Source organism: Myotis nattereri (assembly GCF_964212035.1).
Source record: "Myotis nattereri genome assembly, chromosome: 12".
NCBI classification, from domain to species: domain Eukaryota; kingdom Metazoa; phylum Chordata; class Mammalia; order Chiroptera; family Vespertilionidae; genus Myotis; species Myotis nattereri.
In genome coordinates, this window is record NC_138087.1 from 32,073,578 (window position 1) to 32,100,483 (window position 26,906).

The 26,906-nt window shown below is 37.9% G+C and overlaps 1 protein-coding gene across 1 annotated transcript in view; it reads left to right on the forward strand.

Moving 5' to 3' along the window:
• PTPRD (protein tyrosine phosphatase receptor type D) overlaps nt 1-26,906 on the forward strand; it is a 2,145,631-nt gene that overhangs the window by 1,989,590 nt on the left and 129,135 nt on the right. The window contains exons 28-30 of the mRNA XM_081103407.1: nt 9,523-9,613; nt 14,927-15,136; nt 20,958-21,118. Of these exons, the coding sequence (XP_080959533.1) occupies nt 9,523-9,613; nt 14,927-15,136; nt 20,958-21,118 (462 nt within the window). The remainder of the gene's footprint in view (nt 1-9,522; nt 9,614-14,926; nt 15,137-20,957; nt 21,119-26,906) is intronic.

Consider the following 26,906-nt stretch of genomic DNA (forward strand, 5'->3'; position numbering starts at 1 on the left):
AATTTTAATTCCAACACAATTTAATATGAAAGTGAGTTTATATTTATCCATTGATTTGTTTAAATATTCTGTTGATTTTTTTATCTCCCACCATAGTGCCAGACAATGTTTCAAGGGTTTAGTGGGGATAATGCAGACTTATTCACTGATATTACACAACATGGTTAATTAGGGAATTTGGACATGTAAAAAGATCAGTTGAAGTGGAGTACTGTGGTTCCAAAGATTAGATGGCCACAGGAGGGGCTCCTGATCCTGCTTTAGTAGGGAAAGGGGTCCTGGAGAGAGTGACATCTAAGCTAAGGCTTAATGAATGACATGAACTTAGCTGGTCGGTGGCGTGGGGGTGGGGAAACACTGTTTCAAGAGGACAGCATGTGTGATGGTGCCTAATCGAGATAAAGACTTGCATTTGTTATTCATCTATGTCTTCTCCATCCATTGCGACTTTGTAGTTGGCATCCAAAGAACATATATTCTGTACACACTATATTTCCAGCACTAGGACTGGGAGAGATGACTGAGATAAAGCCCTATCTTACGGTGGGAGAACAGAGACAAAGAATAGGTAATGCAAATATAATGGGAGAAGTCTGCCAAGTACTGTGGAAACATGAGTATAGAAATTTAGCCCAACTTGGATGTCAGGGAGGAGGTATCTGGAAGGATCTAATATCTCATCTGAGTGTTGAAGGGTGAAAAAGATTTAGGAAAAGGTGAAAGAATTGCAAACAATGAAAGAATAGGGAAAAATATGGACTCTAAATTCAACCCATTAAAAAACATGCACTTTCTATTTAGAGAAAGAACAGTTGAAAGATGAGAAGAGAATAGTATATTTTGTAGTACTTACTATTGGTTTTCAATATTTTATTTATATGAAAAAATATTTTAGTGGATATTTACTATATCGGCTTGGTAGAATGTGTTAGACGTTCTTGGAAAATGGCATTTTAGTCCATTGGTGGTAGACTTTTGTTTCACTTACCAACTTCTGAATGAGTTGAGAATATCACAGAATCTAGTTTGTTTTTTAGTGTTTTTCTTTAGCTTGTTCAGTTTTTTTCTTCGTTTTTCTTTATCTACTTTCTCCTCCTCTATTTGAAGTGGGAATCAGGGAAAAGGCATAAGAATTTAGTAACAAAGAGAAGAGACCATTACGAAACAGAAAAAGGAGGCAAACCATTACAGGGAAAAAAATGTGTTCTAGAAATAAAGAGATTCTCAAAAAAAAAAAAATATTCTAGCTGCTCTGGGGAAAAGAGCAAAAGACTAAATTAGAAAAGTACTTGAGTGGAAAAAGGACCAGAGCTATAAGAAATGAAAGAGCAAATCTCCAGTTAGGAAAAAAAGCAGCAAGAAAACCTAGATAATTTATATTTGGGGGCTTCCTACAGCGTAAGTTGCCCATCCTTTCTTCCAGGTTGGTTTAAGTGGGATGGTCACATATCACAAGAACCTGTGTGCCTCATAGTGCCCCTGGCAGTAATTGGCAAGTACAGAAATCAGAGAGGAATGTAGCTTTTTGTTCAGTATTTTATGGGTGAGATGAGGGGAGAAAGCAATTGATTCCAGACCTTTAGGTGGGTTGCTAACTTTTATTTAGGTGAATGCTATCTAGAAAAATGCTTCCCATTTGTTTTCTAGCCAAATGCAATTTTGGTGATTGAAGAGCTGTTTTGTTTATCAACAGAAACCATGCTTCTCTCATTTCCAGCCACAGTAATTGGCAGGTCTTGATCACTGCCCCCAGCTCCTCACCGCTTAGGCACCAATCTGCCCCTGGGAAATGGAAGCGGACATAGCTCCTTGCTTCGGAATTGGCCCACACTTGGTTTCTCTCTGGAGAAGCAGAGGCGCTCCCTCCGGGAAAGGTCACATTTCCCAGGAAACAGCAGGTTCTGGTGCCCGGAATTCTGTAGGGCTTCAACCTTCTGTTAAGTGCTTTTAGGAGGCAGGAGGCCAGTCTGAAAACTCTAGCCAAGCCCACAGTGTTTCAGGAGCAAGTTGTGGTCAAAACGTCTGTGGGTTTATAGAGCAGGAGTTTAGTCTGGGTGGTAAAAAAAAAAAAAAAAAAAAGTGTATCACGCAGATTATATTAAGAGAAGGTACCTAATATAAGTTAATTTCACTGTAGTGTTTTATATTTATGAAACACAGAAATGAGGAAGGAGAGTATTTTATGAAAGTTTACATTTCTTTGGTCTTGCTAATTTGGCTTTCAGATTCTCTGCTTTTCCTTCTTTTACAAAAGAAGATATTCTTGGAAGCATGGCTTACAATGTTGCTTCATAAAATGTGTGCCGCCACTATTAGCAACTTAATGAAGTAATATATTATCTGTTTAATTTTTAATGAGAAATCATTCATTCATCACATGTTGTCATTGAGGTGGTAAAGGCTTGCATTTGTAAAGTGCTTTACACTGAACTGAAGATACTAGGAGGGTTCATTTAAGCGTCACAATCACCCTGTGCGGTGGGCGTCCTTCTCCCCACTTACAGATGAATTAAGTGAGGCCCAGAGAGACTGAGCAGCCTGGCCAAGGTCATAGAGTCGATGCTGAGAGTTAATAGTGCTGTTTAGAAGGACAGGGCACTAAAGGACTTGTATGCATGCATATAAACATAACCAATGGACATAAGACACTGGGGCATAGGGGAGGCTGGGGGACTGTCTAGGGCGGGGTGATAAAATGGACACATATGTAATACCCTTTGTAATACTTTAAGCAATTAAAAAAAAAAAAAAAAAAAAAAGAAGGACAGGGCACACAGTAACTGATGTAATCTTCACAAGAAGGGTGCTTTGCATTATAAAGCTGAGGAAGCATCAAGAGGAACTAACTTGCCCTGGGGACACCGTAGCAGAATCAGAAAGGCAAATCTAAATTCAGGTTGTCTGGCCCTAGAGCAGCGGTTGCCAAACTTTCGGACCTCACGGACCACCAGTGGTCCACGGACCACCGGTTGGCGACCGCTGCTCTAGAGCACACATGTGGATCCACGGCCATAGAATTCATTGGCCAAGCAAGGAATTGGCCAAACTGCTAGACCATCGAGCACCCCACAGCAAGGAGGCATTGACAGGACTGGCCCAGGCAATTGTTAAAAGCAGGAGCAGCCAGGCATGTGCGCATGGCCACCGATCATGGAAACGTGTGAGTGTCACGCAGCAGTTTGCCATGAGAATTTAGATGAGAGGTAAAGGGAGAGGCTCCCCACAGGTCAGCATTATCACCCGCTACTTTACACATGAGGAAAATGAGGCATACCATAATTCAGTAACTTTTCTGACAGCACAGAGCTAAAAAGGTGGAAAAACCTTAATTTAAACGTGGAAACCAGAAAAACCATTCAACCTGCTTTGGTTTGTCTATGTTAAAATTAATTTTACTTAAACGATATATACCCAAATGACTATAGGGTATAGTAAAAAAAAAAAAAAAAAAAAAAAAAGCTATGAAAAGAACAGCATTCTTTATTAGAATCTGAGATGGAGTTTGACCTCCCAGTAAAATAACGAGTTTGAGAATGTTAATACAGGCTGCTGATACAAAAAGCCCGGCTGAATTTGAAGTGGGACCGCCACCAAGGCCAGAGCTTAGCTTCCCGTATAATTATGTGAAGCTGGGCCCCTTGATGATAACATATTAAATAGAATTAGTAAAACTTTACTTAATATAATTAAAATTCTGAAGGTTAGATTTAACTTATCTAATTAAATCTAATATAGTGGGAAAACACAGCTTACTTTGTAAGTAGTCAAGGGCTTTCTAAATATATTTATTCTGAGGTTATTTATTTGCCTATTAGCTAAAGTCATTGTTGAAAAGGGTGTTTTGAGCCTAAATTGGAGTCAGACAGGCAAAGCAGAGTGTGGAGTTTAATTTCACTCATTTATAAGCTGACCTAATTCTAAAAGCAATTTTTTTTTTCATTTTAAAAAAGTTTTTTTTTAGATCATATGGTTTGGCCAGAGACTGGACAATAGGGCTCTAAACCAGTGGTTCTCAACCTTCTGGCCCTTTAAATACAGTTCCTCATGTTGTGACCCAACCATAAAATTATTTTCGTTGCTACTTCATAACTGTAATGTTGCTACTGTTATGAATCATAATGTAAATATCTGATATGCAGGATGGTCTTAGGCGACCCCTGTGAAAGGGTTGTTAGACCGCCAAAGGGGTCACGACCCACAGGTTGACAACCACTGCTCTAAACTCTATAGTGATAGAATGTTAGGAGAGGAAGGAACAATCCAGATATGTGACAATGGGATAAGCCTGGCATGGTGACAGTTGAGAAGGGAGTTGTGAACAGTAGGGAAAGGTTTGGAAGCCATAGGATTTGGTCATAGGTTGGGCAGGAGAGGAGAGAATGAGAGCAGATTGTTAATGGGAAACACCTAGGTTAGAGCTTGTTCCACAAAAAGGATCCTGGTTGTTATTGGAAGAGGATTTATTTTGGAGGCATTTCTTTTGTTTGCTTTAATCACAGTAAATTTGAAGTACTTTTGTGACATAGAAATGGAGACCTAAAGTTGGAATTGGATGAACCTGACGTGCTCAGAGGAGCGTTCTGGCTGAAGATGTGAGTCTGTAAATCGTTTGCATGCAGGTAATAAATGTTGCTCTGTGCTGGAATGAGATCACAGAGGGAGAGAAGGAATGGAAAGGAGTCCTTGGCCAGAGCCTCGAGGACCTCTATCATTTAATTGCTGGGTAACAGATGATAAATCCTGCTAGGGAAACAAGGGTAACATGCGGAGGAATAGAACTGTAGAACCAGGAGAGTTAGATACAGGGAAAACACTGAGAGGGTCTTATGGGCATTGTCAGATTCTGCTAAGAGATCAAGAAAGAAGAGGGTCGAAAATTCTCCTTTTCATGTAACATGATTGAGGTCACCGAACACCCTGGCAAGGGCAGGGAGGTGGGCTAACGAGGCAGGAGCCTCGTTAACCAGAAAGTGAATGGAAGGTAAAGAAATGGAGAACGCCAAGAACAGACAGCGCGTCTCAGAATTTGGACAGTAACGGGTAGGAGAGGGAAGGAATGATGACTGGAACGGGATGCGGTTTGCTTTATTTTTAAATGGCAGATATTTATATAAGGTTGGAAGCAAATGTATAGGATCCAGTGAGGTAGGAGAAGCTGAGATATGCATATATGAGAAAGAGAAGGGGTGTGATATACAGCAGTGAATTTCAACCGCTGTGCTGTGGCATGCTGATGTGCCACAAGAATTTTTAAAACATGCAATACCCGACTCTTTAGGCAGGGGCACTGACCTCTTTTCCCTTAGATTATCAAATAACATGACAACAGCCAACACAACAATAGCCACCTGGTATAAATAAATAAAAAAAGTATATATATTTTTGTCAGATTATATATATTTTTTTGGTGTGCTGCAGTTTTAGTAATTAGTTTATGTGTGCCATGAGAATAAAAAGGTTGAAAATCGCTAGCATATGGTAAACTTCCTTAGAGTGAAATGATGGAAACCAATGCAAGAAAGAGTGCTTGGCCTTAAAACATAGAGCCAGTCCTCCTGCTCCACCCGAAGGAAAGATTTTGGTTGTGTACAGACCTAGGTAGGCTTGTAGTCTGGTAGACAGATGTGGAGGGAATTATTGGTTGAATGCTTTTATTCTCTCTGTATATTAGTGATAAGGCCATCTTCTAGTGGGAAGACAAGGAGGTTTAAGGTTTGCGGCCAGGGGAGAAAGTTTGAAAATGTTATCATGTAAAATTGAAGGTCTGGGTAACTAAAGAAGTCGTGATCTATTTCCAGGCAGTATTGAGGGCTGGAGTTCGCTGATTATGAATTTATGGCATTCTTCTGCCCTATGCGTTATTTCTCAGGCTGTGTTCAGCTCCTTGGGTTCAGGCACAGAGAATGGCAATCGCAGATTTCAGCCATGGTAGAGTGGAGGATGTTGGCTTTTGAAAAGGCAGAGCTCAAGGATCTGAGAGCCGTGGTGTTTCATGGGCCAGTCCTAGAAAAGAAACCCCAAGTCCTAACCTTGAGGTTCATGGGTGGGGAGGAGGAATGAATAAACAGCCACCACATGAAACTTCAAGGGAAGCAGTATATTCTGGGGAAATCTAGGTTTCAGGAAAAGCAACCACATGGGTGTTTACAAAACCACAGTTGCAGAGAACAAAGTTGAAATGTATGAACTTAGACCCAGGCGAGACATTCTGTAACATGGAGTTCCAAACTCGCAGCACTCCACGCCATTTCTTTCACCGGACAAGAGTTGCTATGAGCCTGGCCAGAGTGGTTCAGTTGGATGAGCATTGTCCCATGCACCAGGAGGCCACCAGTTCCATTCTGGTCCGGCCACATGCTTGGGTTGGGGACTGGATCTCTGGTAGGGGCATGCAGGAGGCAGCTGATCTATGCTTCTCTCTCATCAATGTTTCTCTCTCTCTCCCTCTCCCTTCCTTTCTCTGAAAGCAGTAAAAACATTTTTAAAAAATAATGCAATTGCCGAAACCAGTTTGGCTCAGTGGATAGAGCGTCAGCTTGCGGACTGAAAGGTCCCAGGTTCGATTCCGGTCAAGGGCATGTACCTGGGCTGAGGGCACATCCCCAGTAGGGATGTGCAGGAGGCAGCTGATCGATGTTTCTCTCTCATCGATGTTTCTAACTCTCTATCTCTCTCCCTTCCTCTCTGTAAAAAATCAATAAAATATATTTTAAAAAAATAATGCAATTTTAAAAAGAGAGAGAGAGAAGGGAGTTGCTTTGAAGCAGGCTCCACTGTGACTGTTGTAGATGAATGCTTCAGAGATCAGTGGAGATCATATCCAGCCACACAATTAATTACTAAGCGGGGAGAGGAGCTGTACAATTCTTATCCCAACTGCAAGTAATATGAATAGTTGGGAAGTGCTGCAGAAGAATGAATTCCTTTTTTTCATGTACAAGATTGGCAACTCGAAGTATGAAAGCAGAAAGAAAAATTAATAGAATTTATCAGCTTCACCTTGATTTGCATGATTCTGAACGAGGACAATGGGAGCTCTGTGACAATGTGCATTATCATCGCTTTAGGCAAAGAGAACCTGTCCTGACTTTGCATGATTGGTAGAGAAATGCAGGAGGTTCCCTGACAAGTGTGTTTATCAAGCACATCTGCAGCGTTATTTCCTACGCTCGGTTGCATCCCCTGTCATTCCCCTCAGTGCTCATTGAACATGATGGACTTGTTTGGCAAATCCTTCAGGTGGTGGGAGGACCGGGAGAGGAGGAAGCTTACTCTGGGTCATTAAAAAAAAGGCACTAGCCTCTCACACACTCCAACTCTTCATTCTCCTCCTCCTCCTTGATCATCATGATTATTTGTAGGAAAGAAAATGAATGGCTGAGTGATGTGATCTTGTGAGTCTGTTGATAGCTGCTCAGAGCACCATGGAGAGAGGGCTCAGGCATAGTCATAGAATTCTCGATTAGAGAGAAAGAAGTTTGTCAACTTCTTGAAACTGCATCTCAGGGGATTTCACTGTGTCCTACTGAATAGGGTAGTTGAGGTGCACCTCTCCCACCCTGATGGTCAGTATCAGCCAGAAGCAGGTGGCATCCATTTAGTGCAGTATGCCACACACTATGCTAAGTGCTTTGTATAAATTTGCTTGTATTTCCCCCAAAATAAAAGTCTGGTATTATTTTAATTTCTTTTTTATCTTTTTATTTAATTTATTTGGGTGACACTGGTTAACAAAATTATACAGGTTTCAGGTGCACAATTCCATAACACATTACCTATATACTGTATTGTTTGTGATCCCCACCCCAAGTCACATTTTTTCAGAATATACAGCTGAGATTCAGGGATGTTACATGACCAGCCCAAGATCACACAGCATACTAGTGACAGGGCCTGAATTCTGGGCCATATAGATCTCCAGATGCCACATCCTTTATAAGAATGCTCTGGAGTGGTACCGTCCAACAAATATAATGAGAGCCACACGTGAAATTTTTAAATTTTCTAGCCGCTACGGGAGAAGTACAAAGAAAGAGGTGAATCTAATTTTTTATTTGACCCAGCATATCCAGAATATTATCATTTTGACATATGATGACTATTAAAAATTATTACTGAGATACTTACATTTGTTTTCCATATTAAGTCTTTAAATCCATGTCTTTTATATTTGAGAGCAAACCTCACTTCAGACTAGCCACATTCCCGGTGCTCCACAGCCACACAGGCTACTGGTTACCACACGGGACATTTCTGGAAACTGTTCTTTACCAAGGAGGGGGTGCTGAGCTGATGGCAGGCTGTGCTTTGGGATCAGTGGGAAGAGGCCTTTGGTGTGTGCTATTGGCCTCTGTGATACAACGTTAGTGCCCTTGCCCTGCGTGGCAGCCTTCTCTTCTGAAAGTGTATGTGTGTTTTCAAAATAAATCTCCACAAAATTTATGGAGTCCTTAGTATTATGTGATACAGAGGGGGAGTTTGGGGGTGGGGGTGGGGGGAGACTATTGCTAAGATTAAGATATACATAGATTTGTATCCCTCTACTATCTGCTTTAATTGGGGCCGCAATTTTACCAATTTGTCTCTTTGTCTATTATAGGATTTGTGAGGGGTCAAAATGAAATGATGCATTTAATATAATACCTGGGCAGTAGGAAGTGGTGAATGTGTTAGCCATTATTGCAAAGTCATTGTATACTTACTACTGCAGATTGGTATTAACTAGTCCCTAACCATGAATACAAGGGCAGAGTATAGACTATACGGAAGTTACAATTTTATTTTATTTTATTTACAAATAGCCTACATCTATATGTGACAGGTAACTTTATACATGACTTAAATTTTAGCTATTCTCATTTGGAGAACTCAGTTACTTTCGCCTCTTCCTATAGATGTATTACATTGAGATCTATGTTGAAGGCCCTTAGATAGTGGTTATCTCCAAATTTCTGCCACACTTACCTTTAGGTTTACCATTTGATAGCTAGAAAGGGGAGCTTTTTAATATCTTCATATAATTATTACAAGATTATGAGTAATTTTTCTGCTTTTAACTTTTTTTAGGTGTTTGTGAATAAAATTATCATTATCAGAATATAAGCATGGTATAAACTAAGAGTAATTTTTTTATACATTTCCCTTTGAAAAAGTTATCTTCTAAATTGCCATCATAGAAAATATTTGGTTCAGCAGCTTGTATTAGTCAATTTTAGTATATCAGCCTTGTATGTGTCCAGCACCAGGGTCCTAACAAAGTATTCCCATCCTGTTTATGATACTAATAAAGAGCAGTCAACCATGGTGATCTAACCATATAAGCTCATTGAAGTCACACATAAATATCTACACATGTTGTTTTTAAAATTGAAGGAACAGGTGGTTATTTGTCATTGATGGACAAGTTCCTCCATCTCCGTAATTTGCCTTCTGTCTCAATCACTGGTCTGTGGAAGACTTAAGATATATCCATTTACTTTTCTCCCTGAACTAACTTATTTTTGTCTACCGATTCTCGTGCAGAGGTTACTACATAATAATTGTGCCTTTGAAGAAATCTCGTGGGAAATTTATCAAGCCATGGGAGAGTCCAGATGAAATGGAATTAGATGAGGTAAGTGTGTCTTTGTTTTCAGTGTCTTTCACTGGTTCTTTAATTTATTAAACATTCTCCTCCTCTCTACAGAGTCCTTTCAGCATCCAATCCAGTTGCTGACTTCTGCGTGGCTGGTCAGCTGGCTGTTCTGATAGTTCAGTGCTATGGGTGTGTTAACCTCTAGGGATCACAACAAAGAGCCTTTTGCTTTAATTAAAAACCATTAAGGTGCAATAAAGCTTACAACCTGTCTAATCTTCGTTGGCTTTAGTATTTTGCCCCTTGCCCTTTGTAAAACATGATGCAGAGGTGTAAAAGGTAAGTGAATTGTCAGCAAAGGCTTCATCACCAATGTTATGAATTCCAAAGTCCCCTTCATTAATGCAATGGTAGCTGCAGCGTTACAAAAATGTTAAATTGCATTTTGCAGCAGAATTCAACATTTGACCCACTATAGATCCTTGACCAGTTTCTCACAGAATTGTGCTGATTAGCATATGTTTGCCTTATTCTGTATTCTGTAGGATATCAGAATCAAAATCACACTTAACCACAGGGGCAGGCAACAACAGAAATCACAAAATTTTGATCCAAGGAAGAAAATAGTGCTAAAAATAGAGCAGATATTAAATGAGTATTATTTTAATTTCCGAAATCATACCACAAGAGTGAGTACATTTTAATTTATACTCTTTTTGCAGGAAGAACATTTGGTTGTTGTTTTTTAAGTTAGTATGAAGTTGTCCACAATACCTAATTATTATATACATCTAGTGAGATGAAAAAGCTGTGCTCAGAAGTATTAAGCCAGATTTCCCAGAAGGCCACAGCAAGTTAATGGTTGGGGTTCAGATTTGAAATCTAAGAGAGACTTTGCTATTTTCATGTGACGCTGGTTTGAATCAGTTCAGAAGGCAAGTAAAAGGGCTCCCATTTGGGGAAATGGGAGATTTTAATTTATTGAGATTATTTATAATATCAGCCCTCTATTATCACCCAACCTGTAATTTCTAGGTATTTTCCCTACCTCAAATTAGTTCAAGCAAGGAAAAGCAGAAATTCCCTAGCTGCATTCCAGGCGAGTGATGTTTATTTCATACATGTCTGCACTAAGGAGGCAGTGATCTGACAGGTGAGGGCTGGTAGCTGCTTTAGGCAGACATATGTCATCTCTAGAAGTGAATTCATCATCATCCACTTCATGTATCTGAGTTAAACTCAAGTGGAAAAGGGGAGATGAGTTCAAGGTTAGGATTATGCTTTTGTGTCACTGTGTAGTGATTAGATGAGCATTGGAGGAGTATAAATTGAGACATCATTTGAATAATGTCAAGTAATTTGTTATAAATCTTATTTTTTTCTGTTGATAATAAAGGAGCAAATCATTTTCCCATGATGTTAGAGGAATAGTTATTCTTCGTCTGAATGTGCAAAATGGTCAGCTGGTCTTCTGTCAACATTTCGAATCAGTTAATCCTGAAATATTCTTTATTATTTTTATCAATTCTCAGCTGAATTATAAAATTCAGTTGGATTTGGATTTAAAATGCAAAGACAATTTATAGAATCTTTGAGTCTTTCTACCTTTTTTAAGTTTTCAAGGAATTAAGATCCAGTCCAACAAGGACATCAAATACTTTTAATTTTTTATTTTTAAAAATGTATTGGGGGGGTGACATCGGTTAGTGGGAATATAGAGGTTTCAAGTCTGCCTTTCTATAATACATTATCTGTATCTTATAAATTATAAGATTTCCTTATAGATGGAGCCATTGGGTGATAAGTCATATGAAGCTGATTCTCTTTTACGGCCAGGTTCCAACCTCCAGAATGCACAGCAACGCTAATGGATTGAAGTATAGCGCTATATGACATTGAACTTTCTTGCAATTAAACTCTATGGGTCTGTGCCGCTGATTCCCATAACAAAGGGTCATTTTAATCACCCACACATTGTGGTACATTAATCTGTATAATAGTTTGATAAAGAACATTTATTAATTCAAAATGTGGGGGTCAGGATGGGTTGTTACCCACTTTTCTTACTGATATAATTGAGACCACATTGTAGAATTAATGGTGGAAGAAATAAGATACGCATTGACTGGAAAATGAAAATTATTTCTGATAAAAAAAAAAATCACCAAAGCCCTTGGTATATCTTCCGGAAATAACTCCAATACATCTTGTAACTGCTGTGGAGGGGAGCGAATGAAAGCAGGCTGCAACCTCCTCAGTGCCTACTCATTCTGTTTCTGATCCCTGCAGAAAGTTTTTCGTTTCTTTTTTTTTCCTACCATGGATAATAAAAGCATTGTAGTAATTTTATCTATATCTTGGTATTGCCAGGTTTGACAAAGCAGTATTCCTCTCTTAAATGTATTTGACCAAGTGATTGTCTTAGAACAGTGTATAATTCAAATTATTGAAACAATCAATATTAATGAATAGAATGGTGGCCTAAGGGGAGTTCCAGCGTATGCCTCACATTTAGGCCCATTAAAAACGAAAAGAAGCTTTCTAAACAGATTTACTCTAAATGTTATTTTTTTGAGAACATGTGTCCTTTGTTTGGGGACAATTTCCCCATAATAAATTTATAGAGTCGGAACTCCTATTGTCAAAGTCAGACTGGGCAGAGTAAAAATTGATAGTCAAAATGGACTTGGGGCAGAATGAGTCCTAAAATGTCAGTTACATTTCATTCAGGGCAGGTCTTGGAATATATCATAAGCTTTTCATTGCATTGTACTTTAAAAGCTTGCTGTAAAATATTGTGCTTATTTGTGGTTTTAACGCCAGCATACTCCTACTGGCTAACTCCAGTGCCATCTAAGCATACATGACTCGTTTAAAGTATAACACAGGAAGCATCCTGCAGAGATTAGAGCAACCTGCGGGGACAGAGTTGATTTTTCCAGGTTTGACCTTAATGAATGGCCACATTGGCTCTAAAGAGCACCAAACGCACACACTTTTTTTCCTAACATACCTCCTCAAAATCGTCTAAAGAAACCCTAGCAAAAGGTATTTATGGGGATGACAGTGATATGGATGAATGATGACAGTTGCCTACATCTGAAATATAAAGAAAATCAAGGTAGGGTTTGATCAGTGAAGTAGAAGAAGGGAGCAGTTACATAAACAACTGATGGTAAATGTTTCTGATTAACCAACTTCAAAAAGCTGTTCAGCTCATCTGCAGTGCGTTTGTCCTTCTCCACGTCATGGACCATCGTTTACTGCCTATCAACAGTAACCTTTGCAATGACTTTTCAAGTGTAGCATTAAATATATGGTCTCTGGATTTTTTAAAATAACGTGTAAAAAGAATCCAGGAAAAAGAAATCTAAATACACACTAACATGTGATAATGAAAGCAGATGTACAATATTTATATTTGTCTAAATACAGACTGAGTTAAAACAATTAAGATGATCAATTTACCTTAATTGTTGGGCTTGTTTCCTTGATGTTGTGCAACTAATAAGTAAACAAAAGTATGGTTTAAAAATCTCTTACATGTAATTTCATTTTATTTCACCAGTTGAGTCCAATTATATATTGCCACTTCCTATTATGCCTCAGTTACCTCATTTATCAAGTGGGGACAATACTAGCCTAAATTATAGGGCTATTATAAGGAGTAAATGAACTAATACAACATGTTTAGGCTCTGAAAACAGTGCCTAGTAAGTGCTTAATAAATATTAGCTCTTGTCATTTTCATCATCCTTATGAGTAAATCTAAATTTGACAACAGAATTGAAAGATACTACCAGGTTTCTGGCCTTGATTTACTATAACCCAAACAGTGCATAATTGATTAGTATACCTGAATTTATCACTATCATCAGATGGTCAAAATTTGCTAAACAGCTAATGAAACTATCATCAAGTTGGGTTATTATGGTTTACATTTCTCTATTTCCCACTTTTTTTTAACTGCTTAAATCTAATACGGTTTTCATAAAATAGCCTATATTTCTTTTTTTAAAAAATACGTTTTATTGATTTCTTACAGAGCGGAAGGGAGAGGGATAGTTAGAAACATCGATGAGAGAAACATTGACCAGCTGCCTCCTGCACACTCCCTACTTGGGATGTGCCCGCAACCAAGGTACATGCCCTTGACTGGAATCGAACCTGGGACCCTGCAGTCTGCAGGCCGACGCTCTATCCACTGAGCGAAACCAGTTAGGGCAAATAGCCTAAATTTCATGTAATTCTAATTATATCAATAAACTCAAATTTCACAGAAAATGTGAGAATATTGTAAGTGAAAAGTTATTCAAAAATAACAGCACAGATTATATAACCAAGAGACTTTTTCACACGTCTTTAGGTTATCATTTTAAACCAGCAGAGCACACCTTAAATTCTGTGTAGAAGAGACTATAGTTTACTACCAGTTCCTGACATAAAGGTTTGGTGTTTGTCATATGTACAACCTGCAGCCGTTATTATCACGGAAGTCTGGCCTTGCTTATGTTAGGGTCTCTTTCCACTAAGTAGATAGCACTAGTTTGGTTTTTACTATTATTGTTTCTACTAGAGGCCCAATGCACAAAATTTGTGCAAGAGTAGGCCTTCCTTCCCCTGGCTTCCCTTGCAGCCCCTGCTTTGTCCTGAAGGACATCCAGTCTAATTAGCATATTATCCTTTTATTATTATAGAATAGATTTTTAAAAACAAGAGTAGACAGTAATTTTGTCATTAAGTTTTTATAAGAACCTAAATTAAAGAGCAAATCAAGCTGGAAGTTGTTAAATGAATAACAATATTTATTATTAGTTAAAAATCAGGCATCAGATTTTATTCCTGCAGATTTGAGGGAATTTGCATCCTATAAATGATCTCACTATTAAAAACAATATGAAATGGCACTAATCTCTAAAAAAAATTAGTAATAATTGAAAGTTTAGGTGGCTTTATCTGAGTTTAGTACTTGTTTAATAAGTAACAGTACAGCCCAAATTGACAAGCTTTTATGACTCAAGCTGGCTTTTTCTTTAGACAAGTTCTAATGTACTCTTGCATTTTGAAAAAGATTTCACTGGGGCGGACAATGATAGGAGCCGCCACCAAAGGACCTACTTGTCTTATGTCTGTAGCCAGTGCCTTGCCATAGCAGGCCAGTTTCTTACCTTGACAGGAAGACACGCATTTGCAAGAGAGGACTGAGGTTCTAGGGATGCTGATGTGCTTCCTGAAGTGAACAAGTGGCCCGTGGGCTGTTCCCAGTCCTGAACTAACTTCTCCCATGAAACTACCATCAACTTGGGTTATTATTGTTTACATTTCTTTCTCTATTTCCCACTTTTCTTTTAGCTGCTTAAAGAGATATCCAGGAAACGCAGAAGCCTCCGTTACGGGAGAGAAGTTGAATTAAAGCCATATATAGCCGCTCACTTTGATGTCCTTCCCACGGAGTTCACCCTGGGAGATGACAAACATTATGGAGGATTTACCAACAAGCAACTCCAAAGTGGTCAAGAATATGTCTTCTTTGTGTTAGCAGTGATGGAGCACGCGGAGTCTGTAAGTTAACTGTGTTGGCATCTACAGGGTGTTCCCCCAAAATGTATACTCACTCTGAATGATTACAAAGTCAGGGTTTATTAACATACAGTTCATTTTCAAAATTTAGAAGAATCTACAGAAATGAACAATTTTATTTTTATTTTATTTTATTTTATTTTATTTTTGGTTAATGCCTGTTTTCAAACTGATGACCATTCGGATCCAGGCACTGCTGGTAATGTGAAGCAGTGGAATCATAAACATCAAGAATCATTTCATTAGGTATTTGTGTGTCCTCTGTTCGTCGACTGTTGCCGATTTTGTATTGTACACTTTATCTTTTATGTATTACAATTAAAAAATGTCTAGTGGCACTTTAGGATGAATTTTCTTTGTTCAGAGCTTAGTCTGGCTTCACTCATTATTTCAAATCACTCATTATTTCAAAACCTGAAAAGGAGTCAACGTTAAGTGAATTATCTGTGTTAAAGTGTGTATACATTTTTGGGGGGATACCATCTATTTTCCTATACATTTTCGCCAGAACCTGGTTATTCGGGGATGCGTAGGTACTAGTATATCCATCCTAATTATTTCCATGAGCTGTTGTTAACGCGGTAACAGTGGCCTGCTGTGGGAACACTGCTGGGTCATCTGCTTGAGCTTTCCTTACAAACAGGGCCGTGTCTCTAGCAGGGAGCTTCGGGGACTTCTAATCTATGAAGTGCCAGATGGTTCGGGCATGGTTCCCGAGACCTTTCCATGGGACACATGTATTGACAGGAGGGTGACAGCCATTCGTCCTCACATATCGTTCCTCATCCTTTTAAAATGGCTGTTATTTTAAGAAAATCTGGTATAATACCTAGCAGACACCAGCCTGTATGATTACAGTAGGAGCAAGCTCTGCATTTACACACGGGATATTTGCAGGTATCTGAACATATTAGCAGGGGGTGATTGTATTTACTCTCCTATGACTGCCAGCGAGCCCACAGCACTCTCTATCCCAATTCATAGGGAAGCTCGGTCTAGGAAAAGGCAGGCCCAGCCAGCTTCTTTCATTGTAGCAGTTTACCAGTGACTTTATCAGAGAAAAGCCCGAAAGTTAGAAAATAAGTCAATAAAACTGAGAATTCGAATGTACTCTAAATAATGAGTTGTCTTCTTTTATGTAATTCATCTTGCTCTTATGTCATTGTATGCTTCAGTTGTTTTGAATGTTAAATAGAGAGAAAGAGGAGATGGGAAGAGGGTGGCTCTTGAAGTGGCAGTTCACATTAATATACTTATTCTAAACTGTGTCTTTCAATGCCTGTTTTCAAACTGATGACCAATCTGGTCCAGGCACCGCTGGTAATGTGAAGCAATGGGATCATAAACATCAAGAATCATTTCATTAGGTATTTGTGTGCCCTCTGTTCGCCGATTAGGGCCTAACACTGACACGTGTGGCAACTCCGTTGAGCCAGTCACTACTGTATAAGACGCCTGAGATTTCTCCACATCAGGTGTGAGCATGTGCAGCAGGGCTTCTCTTCAAATGACTGAAGGGTTCCCCCCGTGGAAAATCAAAACACAAAGGCAGCCTTTCTGTCTGGTTTACCTTTGTGCACAGAATGTCATTTGAAAACAAAGCGACGGGCTTCCTGGAATTTTAATGCACGGCTATGCTTCCTCTCTCTAGTTGAAGGTTCTAAGGCAAAACATCAAGGGAATGGAATGTTGGAAATCATATTTTCAATTTTTTAAAAAGGACTCTTAGATATTTGAAAGTAATTTTCTTTAAATAGCTCTAGGATGTTTCAGAAAGCAAATTCAGACCATTGAGGTAGATCAGAGAATCCAGCAAACAGGGGAAATCTCATGGGATCATTAGGCCGTTCGTACCACAGTCAGAGCTCTGATTTCTAGTGTCTCCCAGGTGTTTTTACTAGTGTTCAAATGCATCACCATTGATGAAGCATCTGCACCTCCTGTGTGCGTCAACACACTGTTTCATTCGTTATGTAATTAGCATTTTCCCCAAATATGTTATCTGAATTGTCCATTTTCTTCTTCATCTTTCTCAGTGGTGCTCTCAAAGCTAACAGCGTGGCTTTTATGTTTCATATATGTTTTCAGGCTAGCCTTTACTTAATAGAAGAGACTCGTATTCAGCTAGTGTAATGTTAGGAATGATACCGTCCTTTTGTAAGCCTCTAATTTTAGGAATGATTGTTAATCCACCTAATCACTACCAAGGGTAGACTGATAATTTGCATAGAGAAAATATCCCCCTTCAACAAGACAGAAACTCTACCTCAATCCATTGATTTATATCAAGATCATAGGAGGATGGGTGCAAAATGACCACAGGTTTGGTCTTTCCTGGTACCCCCACACACTGAACAAATTCTGCCTTTCACAAGACTGGTGTCATTATATGGTTTTGTTTTCCTTTGACTTTACGCATCACTGGTTCCTGAGCTATGTGCCTTGGGGAAAACCTCTGCTTAGATTTCCATCTTGGCTCCCCAAGATTATTATCTCAAAGCCTCTTGGTAAAGAATTTCAAGTCAGAGAGTTCTCTTACCTTTGTCTGCCCAAGAGTTTGAGTCTGACCAACAAATGGAGAGGGGGAAGTGTGAACCAAAACAATTATACGCATGTGAAGAATCATGCTTCTTGGATATTTAGTGTATTTGTCAAGTCCTTTGTGTAAATCTTTACACTGTGCATATCTTTTTCTTACCTGCTTCTGAGAAGATTGTAAATATACTGAGTAGTTGTCTTTTTTGATGCATTAGAAATCTCCTAGTCCTGTTGATGTCTTTTCTGAGCACAGTGAGGAGAATGTGAAGGGAAACTAGTTAACAAACACGTAGTGGGCATGTGGAAACCCTGCTGGACTGCTCAACTTATCGCACTTAAACTGAGAATTGATGTCTTTAACCAAATTTTTAAAATGCATCTTAAAAATTTAAATATATTTACTGATCCTGGAATAAATGAACATATTATTTTATACCTTGTTAATGACAGCCATTTGAACAGGTGAACATTTTATTTTAGTCAACAAGGATTTGTTGGGAACTCACCATTGCAAAGTTGTGGGCTAGCTGCTTTAAGTAGCTACACAAATAGTATGTAAATCCCTGTCTTCCAGAAGTTTATAGTTTCACTAAAGAAAAGAAGACATATGCACAGATTTTAAAAAAAGTGCCATTAAAAAGGACTGGCAAATTTTTAAAAATTATTATTTCCTACAATTGTGGAATAATTGGTTATTTTCAATTAAGGAAAGTTAGCTTCATGGAAGGCAGTATTTAAGTAGAGCCTTGACAATTAGCTTGACTTCGGAGCTAAATGTTGTGGAACTTGTGAGAGGGTTAAAGAGAGAGAATAGAGCATGTGGGGAGTAGAAACAAGAAGTTTGCTGTGATGGAATATGTTGTATGTGGTAAGGAAGTTTAAAACAAATTGTGAAGTCTCTTAAGGACCATGCTAAGATGTCTAGGTTTTATTCAGGAATCACCTGAGAGCGTCCTAAAGGTTTCATAGCTGTGGTTTAGGAGAATTACCCTATTGGCAGTAGAGACTGTTAAAGGAAGGAAGAAATTCTTGGTATGATTTGAATGAGTAAGAATGAGATCGTGAAGAAAAGTGGTACTCATGAGACCGGGAAGAAAGTGGATGGACTTGGGGGGACATAGATCATATAAAATCAGCAGTGTTTCATTCCTAGCTATTGAGAGGGTGAGAGAAAAAGGCAGGTCAGAAGGAGCGTATGCCTGGGAAGTAGAGAAGTAACACACATGCAATTCTTAACTTGGGAATTCATTTAGGAATCTCTAGAAACATTTGGAAATGAAGGTCTGGAACTCAGCAGAGATTCCAAGTTTAGGAACATTAGAGAGAAAGTAATCTGCGTAGAGGTTGGTATTTAAGGCTGGGATGACCTGGCCAGCTAAGGGAGAGGAAGAGAGACTAGCAGAAAATAAAATGTAAGAATGCTGGCATGGAATGGATGCAGAGGAATTAACTCAGTTGGCAAGGTTAGGAAGGTACTAGGTGAGTACAGAATGAAGAGAATCAGAGGAGGGAGTTTTAAAGAAGGCTTGATCAACTGTAGCACATCTGGAAAAGATGTCGGGAAGGGTAAGAAATGAATAATAACAATTTGATTTGGCAAATAATTGACTCGGACCAATGATGGAGTGAGAAGAGATGAGAAGCGAGTGGTAGGAGAGAAGGGGCAGCCATTTAGACGTGGGTCTCTATTGGAAAAGGAAAAGATAAGGCCTTAAAAGGGGGCAGAGTTAAAAGAACAATTTTAATATAGGCTAAAATAGGGCAGAAAAATATGATAAAAGCTAAATTCATAGACACTCAGTCCTTTCTTTCACTAACTATTTTTTTTCAAATTCATTAAGGAAAAATTAACATATATAATTATGCATATGTTTAAAGTGTACAAAATGATCATTTGATATCCACATACATTGTGGGGTGGTTACCAAGATCAAGATAATTAGCACATCTATACATCTATCATCTCACATAGTATCTTTTCTTTTGAATGGGGTGAGAATGCTTAAGATCTACTCTCAACAAATTTCAAGCATATAATACTGTATTATTAGCTATAGTTACCAGGCAGTACATAGATCCTAGAACTTATTCTTCTTATCACTGAAGGTTTGTATCCTGTGACCTACATCTCCCCATTTCCTCCCGCCAGCCTTTGGCAATCACCATTCTATTCACTGCCCTTGGAATAATTTATCCATGCTGTTGCAAATGGCAGGTTTTCCTTTTTTGTGGCTGCATATTATTTCATTGTACATGCATGTGTGTGTGTGTGTGTGTGTGTGTGTGTGTGTGTACAGATTTTTTTTTTTCGTTCAGCCATAGAAGGGCACTTAGGCTGTTTCCATATCTTAGATATTGTGAATAATGCTGCAGTGAACACAGGTGTGCATATACTTTTTTGAGATGGTGATTTCATTTCCCTTGAATATATACCCAGGAGTGGGATTGCTGGATTGTGTGATAGTTCTATTTTCAATGTGTTGAGGAGCCGGTATACTATTTTTCTCATAAGGGCTGTACCAATTTCCATTCCCCCCAGCACTGTATAAAGGTTCCCTTTTTCTGTATCAGTTGGGAACAATCACAGTTGCTGTAATAAAATTGAATGGGAACTGCTAAATACTTTTAAGTTATAAAAATTCTATGTTCTGGAAAGCCATAGCATCAGGTTCATACATCTTGCATCTATAATTTGGACATTGGACCTCTCTTCTGAAGTTGTAGACTTTGTCCATTATTCGGCCTCTATTTCCTAACTAATATACATTAAGTATTAAGGATGACTTACGTAATTTAACATTTAATTCAATAGTAATATTTTGCTCTATAAATGTTTAGTTTAATAAATGTGGTCTCCTTAATTGAGTGGTAATGTCTTGAGAGCTGGAGTTAATTATTCCTGTTGATTTTCACATAGCATGGAACACGTTGGCACACTGGTTAATTACTAGTACCATACTTCATAAATCACTTAATATGCCATAGATAGACCCCAATGAAAAAATATATCTGGAGTAATTTATACTATCTGACATGATTTTATGATAAAATACTTCACCATATAAGGAAATTTAAATTGCCAAGCCTCTTTACTCCCCCACTTTCCTTCCTCCCCTTTTCTTCTCCCCTCTCCTCCTTTTTATTTACTAACATTGTTTCGCACACTATGAAATCCACTATCTCAGATTTTTGCCTCTTTTAATGCAAAAGATATACACCAGGAAGACCTTAGCTGGCAACTAACATACACTCTGTTTTTCCTCAGAAGATGTATGCAACCAGTCCCTACTCCGACCCTGTTGTGTCAATGGACCTGGATCCACAGCCAATCACCGATGAAGAAGAAGGCTTAATCTGGGTCGTAGGCCCTGTCCTTGCGGTGGTCTTTATCATCTGCATTGTTATAGCTATTCTTCTTTATAAAAGGTAGGTTTGCCCAATATTTCTATTGTGATCTTGAGGGCTCTCTTATATTTGAAGACTTAATAATCCTTCTGCGGTCATTATGTGGTTGATTTTAGTAGAAATACTTCACTGTAGCTCCACGAATCATTGGAATGTGGTTGCATTAGAGTTACAACAAAATGTAAAAACTATACTATTTTTAATCCCATTCAGTGTGTGCGGTATAGACTTTGTTGCCCAGCATGCCCGAATCCTAGCCTCTGTCTCCTGAGTATTTCATGCAGTATGAGCACTTTGCATGACATTTGAGACACTAGCACATTCACAAGTAGATGATCACACACAAGCTTGCATTTGATTGTTTTAAATGATTAATTGCTCAGTTTCAGCATGGTTCTTGAAACTACAAATTTGCACATTTGTGTCCATTTCATAACTGACATTGCACGTGTGCTGAGATTTTTTCCTGTAGCTGTTTCTCAGAACTTAGCCAGGGAGCAAACATTTGAAGACTAGAGAAGGCAAATAACCTTTTTCCTTCCTGCTTTTCTTCTAACCTTTATTCCACATTTTCAATACTGAATTCTCATTTGTGTCCAAAGAGGAATGTGAAGTACCATTTTCTTTTTATAAAAATAACCTCAGTTTTATACTCCCAAATATCAGTCTGTGTTAGTGTCTCTGATTACAACTAGGATACAAACAGTTCACATCAACCCCATGTTTTCTGATTATCCACTCTTTTTAAATTTTATTTCTGCCTTTATTACATAGAAGCAAGATATTTCTCCCTAGATCGCTGCTTATTCAGAAGGAAGAATATTAATAATTCTACCTCTAAATACTTTCAGACTTAAAAATAGAATTGCAAAATTATAAGTATGTAAAATTATAAAAATTAACATATGTAATACATTAACTTAAACATTTAGAATGACTAAACTCTGAATTATCTGCCTTTACATCAACTTTTCTTCCAATTTAAGTTTATTTCACGAAACTTTGTGTTCCCATTTTCCTTTGTAGTGTGTCATCTTTCAGAATACTCTGACGATCTCGCCTCTATCATTCTCTCTCACTTTTCCTCTCCCTCCCATTACCCTCCTTCCCTGCCTTTCTCTCTCCTCACAACCTTGACCTTCAAGATCAGATGAGAGTTTCTTCATCATCATTCTTGCTTACATGCTTATTCTGATCATCTTATTTCCAGTATTTCTTTTTCCTATCCATATAGTTCCCTTCATTAATTACCTCTTTTACATTAATTACCTCTTTACAAAAATTCCTTTTGTAAATATGTTCTTATGTTCTTGGAATAGCCTTTATTTTACTTTGTATAACTTCTTCTCTTGACTCAAGAGTGTATCCTTCCAGACACTTCTCTAAAAAACTTTCTCTTATGAAGTAGCATTCCATTTTATTTCAGCGTGAATAGAGGGCTAAGGAAATAAAAGGAGAAATTAGAGAAAGAAGTTTATAACCATAACAGATTAAATTGCATATCCTATTTTAGAGCTGGAAAAAAATGAAAGAGATACCCATCATGATTTTTCCCTGGTCGCTGTGGTCACTCAGTTATCCATGTCATAAAATAGCAAGTGATTGAAGGCCAAAATCGCCTCTTGGCGATGGTTTCAGCCTTCTCATCCCAAGTTGTGTCTTATCAGTGTGCATTGCATTTAGTTGCCTATCTTGGACAAGAGGTAAGAGCAGGAAACGGGAGATAACCACATGCCCCAGAGCAGTCACAGATGGGTGAATGCAAGCAGGAGCCGGTAGCCTTTGCTGTTCATGTGCTGCACTTACTACCCAAAGAGAATACAATAATTAAAAGCAAGAGTAAGTTGTAATTGTTTTCCGTTAAATATTTATTTAGGTTACCACATCCTACTGTGGGAGTCAGATCAGAAAACATGTGCTTGCTGGCAGTTGCAGTTCTAGACCCTATCACATGACATTTTGTGATTCTGCAAAATGGACAAAATGCTTGTCTTATTTTTTAAAATTGTGTTTCATGCAGACATATCTGACGATCCTTAAATCAGGTCACTGAACAGAGGTGTGCAAGAGATCTATGAGTTGGTTATGTAAATGTGAAGACATAGGATTTTAACCTTGATCATTGTTAACATTTATAATTAAGTTTTTCATTCTTCCTTTGATGTGCTTGGAAAAAGTCTACTCAGTTACAGTTTTTTCTAGTCCTGCAAAAAAAGGCCTCAAATGTAAAGGTTTTATGACTCAGATAAAATAGAGTCCCATTTTAGTGTGTGCATGTGTGAGCATCGTCTAATGCAATTGTTGGAAGCTGCACACATCCTCGAATGCTAAGTATATTTAGCTAACCACCTGAAGGCCCGTGAAGCATTTTGGAAATAGAAATGCTTGCTTCAGCAGTAAAGCACATTCCTGACTTGAAATTCAAATAGACCCAACAATGTCCTTCTTGATTATCGTGAAGCAGTTCAAGAGGAAATCTTCTGTAGGCAATGAATGGTGCATTTTATAGCTTGGCTTCTGAGCAAAGTTAATTATGTAATAAATACTTCGTCCTTTCAGTTTATACATAGGTTGTTGAATTGACTTTGTTTTTAACCTAGTAATTTGTAAACCTATAATACAGTGATAACCAGTGACAAAACAGTATCACACAGGTTTTGTAAGGGCTCTAAAATACCTTCCAAATCATCAGAAAATGAAAATATGTTAGGTCTTTAGTGTTATAAATCACCTTGCCCTATGATTTTTTTGAAATGTTATTCTCTATGTGACATGTACATTGCTTTTAAAATGTAAACTACAGACATAAGATGGTAGCAAGGGTTAGAAAAACACTCAACTAGGAATCAATAAAACTGAGTTCAAGTCCCAGCTCTGTGACCAGCTAGCTATATGGGGTAGAAAGTCATGCCGACATTCTGGGTCTCCATTTCCTCATTTGTAAAGCAAGTAGGTAGGCTAGATAATTAAACATTTTAAATAACAATGTTCTATGATGAGAAAACACCAATTAATAAAATATGCACTATAATATTTCTGTACCCAGGGTTTTTCTACCTGCCTCCCTCTTGTCCTCTCCTCTCTACCAGTTCCAGCTGTTTAGGGTCCCCTTTTCTATGCTCTTCCAGCACTTTCTACTTATCTATATTGTAGAATCTACCACATTATTGCAATTGCCCCCCCCCCTTTTTTTAGCTTTCTTGTCCCTCATAGTGTAGGTTAAGGACTCTGTCTGATCCTTTGTGCTGAGTTGGTGCATGGCGCACAGGGGTACTGAATGATCAGATTTATACAAGCCAAAGAGCCTTAAACAAACTCAGTTCCCTCACTTGTTTACTCCATCCCTCAATATATCACCATTATCTTGGCTGGAAAGAGCTGTAATAAAACCCTAACCTATAATTTAAATATACTGGTTTTAAAAGCCTTTCTAATGTCTACATTTTACCAAATGTGTAACCATATGTGGTGAGGCTGACATTTCTATGGAAGAGGAAGTGAATTGAACACTACGTATTCATGTAAATATCAACAGCCTTTTAATACACAGAACGGATAGTTCACTAAGTGGCTCTCTTCCATTCAGAGGGATAGATTTTCCTGCAACTGATGACCTCATTGATTAAATAATGAGCAAGTTAGAGACATATTTGTAGGATTTTTAAAAACCTGGCACTGCCAGGTAAATCACTTTAAAATTAAGAAAAGAATTAAACAGTATGTTTGATATCATCCTCATTATTCTCTTTATATGTGTTTTGTAATATTTAAATGTGGCTTTTGTATTTTTGAAAATATATGGACTAAGGTATCCTAAAGCCAGATATTCTAACAACACGAGTGTATATTTTGTTGGCATTAAGGAAGATTCGGTACCTTTATTTTTATAATTGAGAACTTAATACTTGCAATTTGCCTCAACATGAAGATTGTTCAGATTACTTCTTTACAGGTAAAGGATATACTCTCTTCAGAAAGAACATGGTTATTTAAATAGTCTACATATTATCACAGGTGAACGTGTCTGTGAGCATGACCTCAGTGTGTTCACAGACAGCAGCGCCTCTTTGAAAATATCTGTCATGTCAATGGATGGTATTAAATACGTTTCTGGATTAGCCCAGCTACACAGATGGGCCATCTCTGTAGATTTATAATGATGAGTATTACTTTTTCCAAAACTAAATGTATTTAGTCTTTTATTGGAAAAGAGATTTATGATCACCTGACTTGTCAAAAGGTATTTGAAGAAATTTCTGCCACTGTATTACCTCATGATGTATCATGCAGTTGTGAAAATTTTTGTGCAGTTTAATGCAACTTGCAAGTATTTTTAGATCATTAAGGGAATAACCTACCTCTTAACTGAGAATTCTTTATTTTAAATGAACACGTTTCTTATATGGAATAATGTGGTATTCCCAGTAAGTACATTAATAGTTTTTCATGGTGTGTTATAGAAAATCAAATTATATCTCTACCATCAAAGACTTCTGGGAATATAATTAATCATGGCAGTATTTTGTAAATGGATGGATAAAAGCGAATATAACATTAACACACTAAATGCTTTATTTAGTGATGTACTCGCGTGTCCTCCATTTACTTTATGATTAGAGGCCTTTAAATACTTTGATATGCTGTCATTTGCTAATGTGTGTAAGTTATGTGTCCCCACCTGTGAGCATTGTTAAACCTTGGTTGTCATGGTTACTCTTATTACCATTGGCCAACTAACATTTAGCCTTTCTTTTTCCTTTCCTTTTTTATTTTTTATTTTTTGCTGCATTAAAATGGAGCAGTAAACCTGACAGGTGAGGAATAGAGAATAAACCCCTTTCATGCTCAGTAAGAAAAAAAACACAAGATATGGGTAGACTTTGCAGGTATTGAGGGGGTGAGGGTGGAGGTTGGATATAAAGATGATACCTGGCAAATAGAAGATGGATAAAGCCTACATATATATAAAGTAAATTGACATTAAAATGATTCTGGGAGAAAAAGATTATCTGCATAAGAAGATAAGACATATTATCTTTATGTAAAGCTAAATTTAGAAGGCATTAAAACCACTCTCTGAGTTTTGTTTGTTGTTAAGGTGAAGTGAACATTTTTATGTGTTAGTGTGTCTGCACAAGAGAAATGTGAGGTGTCCCTTAAGTTGTTTTGTTTTGTTTTGAAGGTCAGTTTTTAAGTTTGATCTTTGATCAGCTCTCAATACAGGAATACTACTAGCTTGTTCAACCCTCCAAATATTTATTACAATGTCTTAATGAAAACCCTTATGTAATTCCTAATTATTTTCCACGTCTTCCAGCCTTGAATAATAATAGTAATCATAGCAATAATAATAATATCTGTACTGTTTGATTATTGATTGATTGGCTTAATCTAACCTCTTAGCTTTCTAATACATATCTATCTATATATCCATATCAATAAGGAAATATACCTGATTAAATTTAAACTGAGAAAAGAATCTCAGTGGTCATCTAACTTGCCTTCTTTCCAATGTCATATTTCTGTGGTTCTCAGGAGTGGTCCTTGGATCAGTAGCAGCAGCATTAGCAGGGAACTTGAAATACAAAGTCTTGTCCCACCCCCAGACCTACTGAATCAGAAACTGGGCATTGGTCCAGCGACCTGTAGTTTAATAAGCCCTCTCAGGAGGTTCTGATGCATGATAACATTTGAGAACTACTACTGCATTTTCCCCCCTACAATCACAACACTGATCACTAAGCTTTATTACACTTTCCCTGACAGGAAGCTTACTACCTCTATGAGGGTCCTCTTTATTGATTTATTT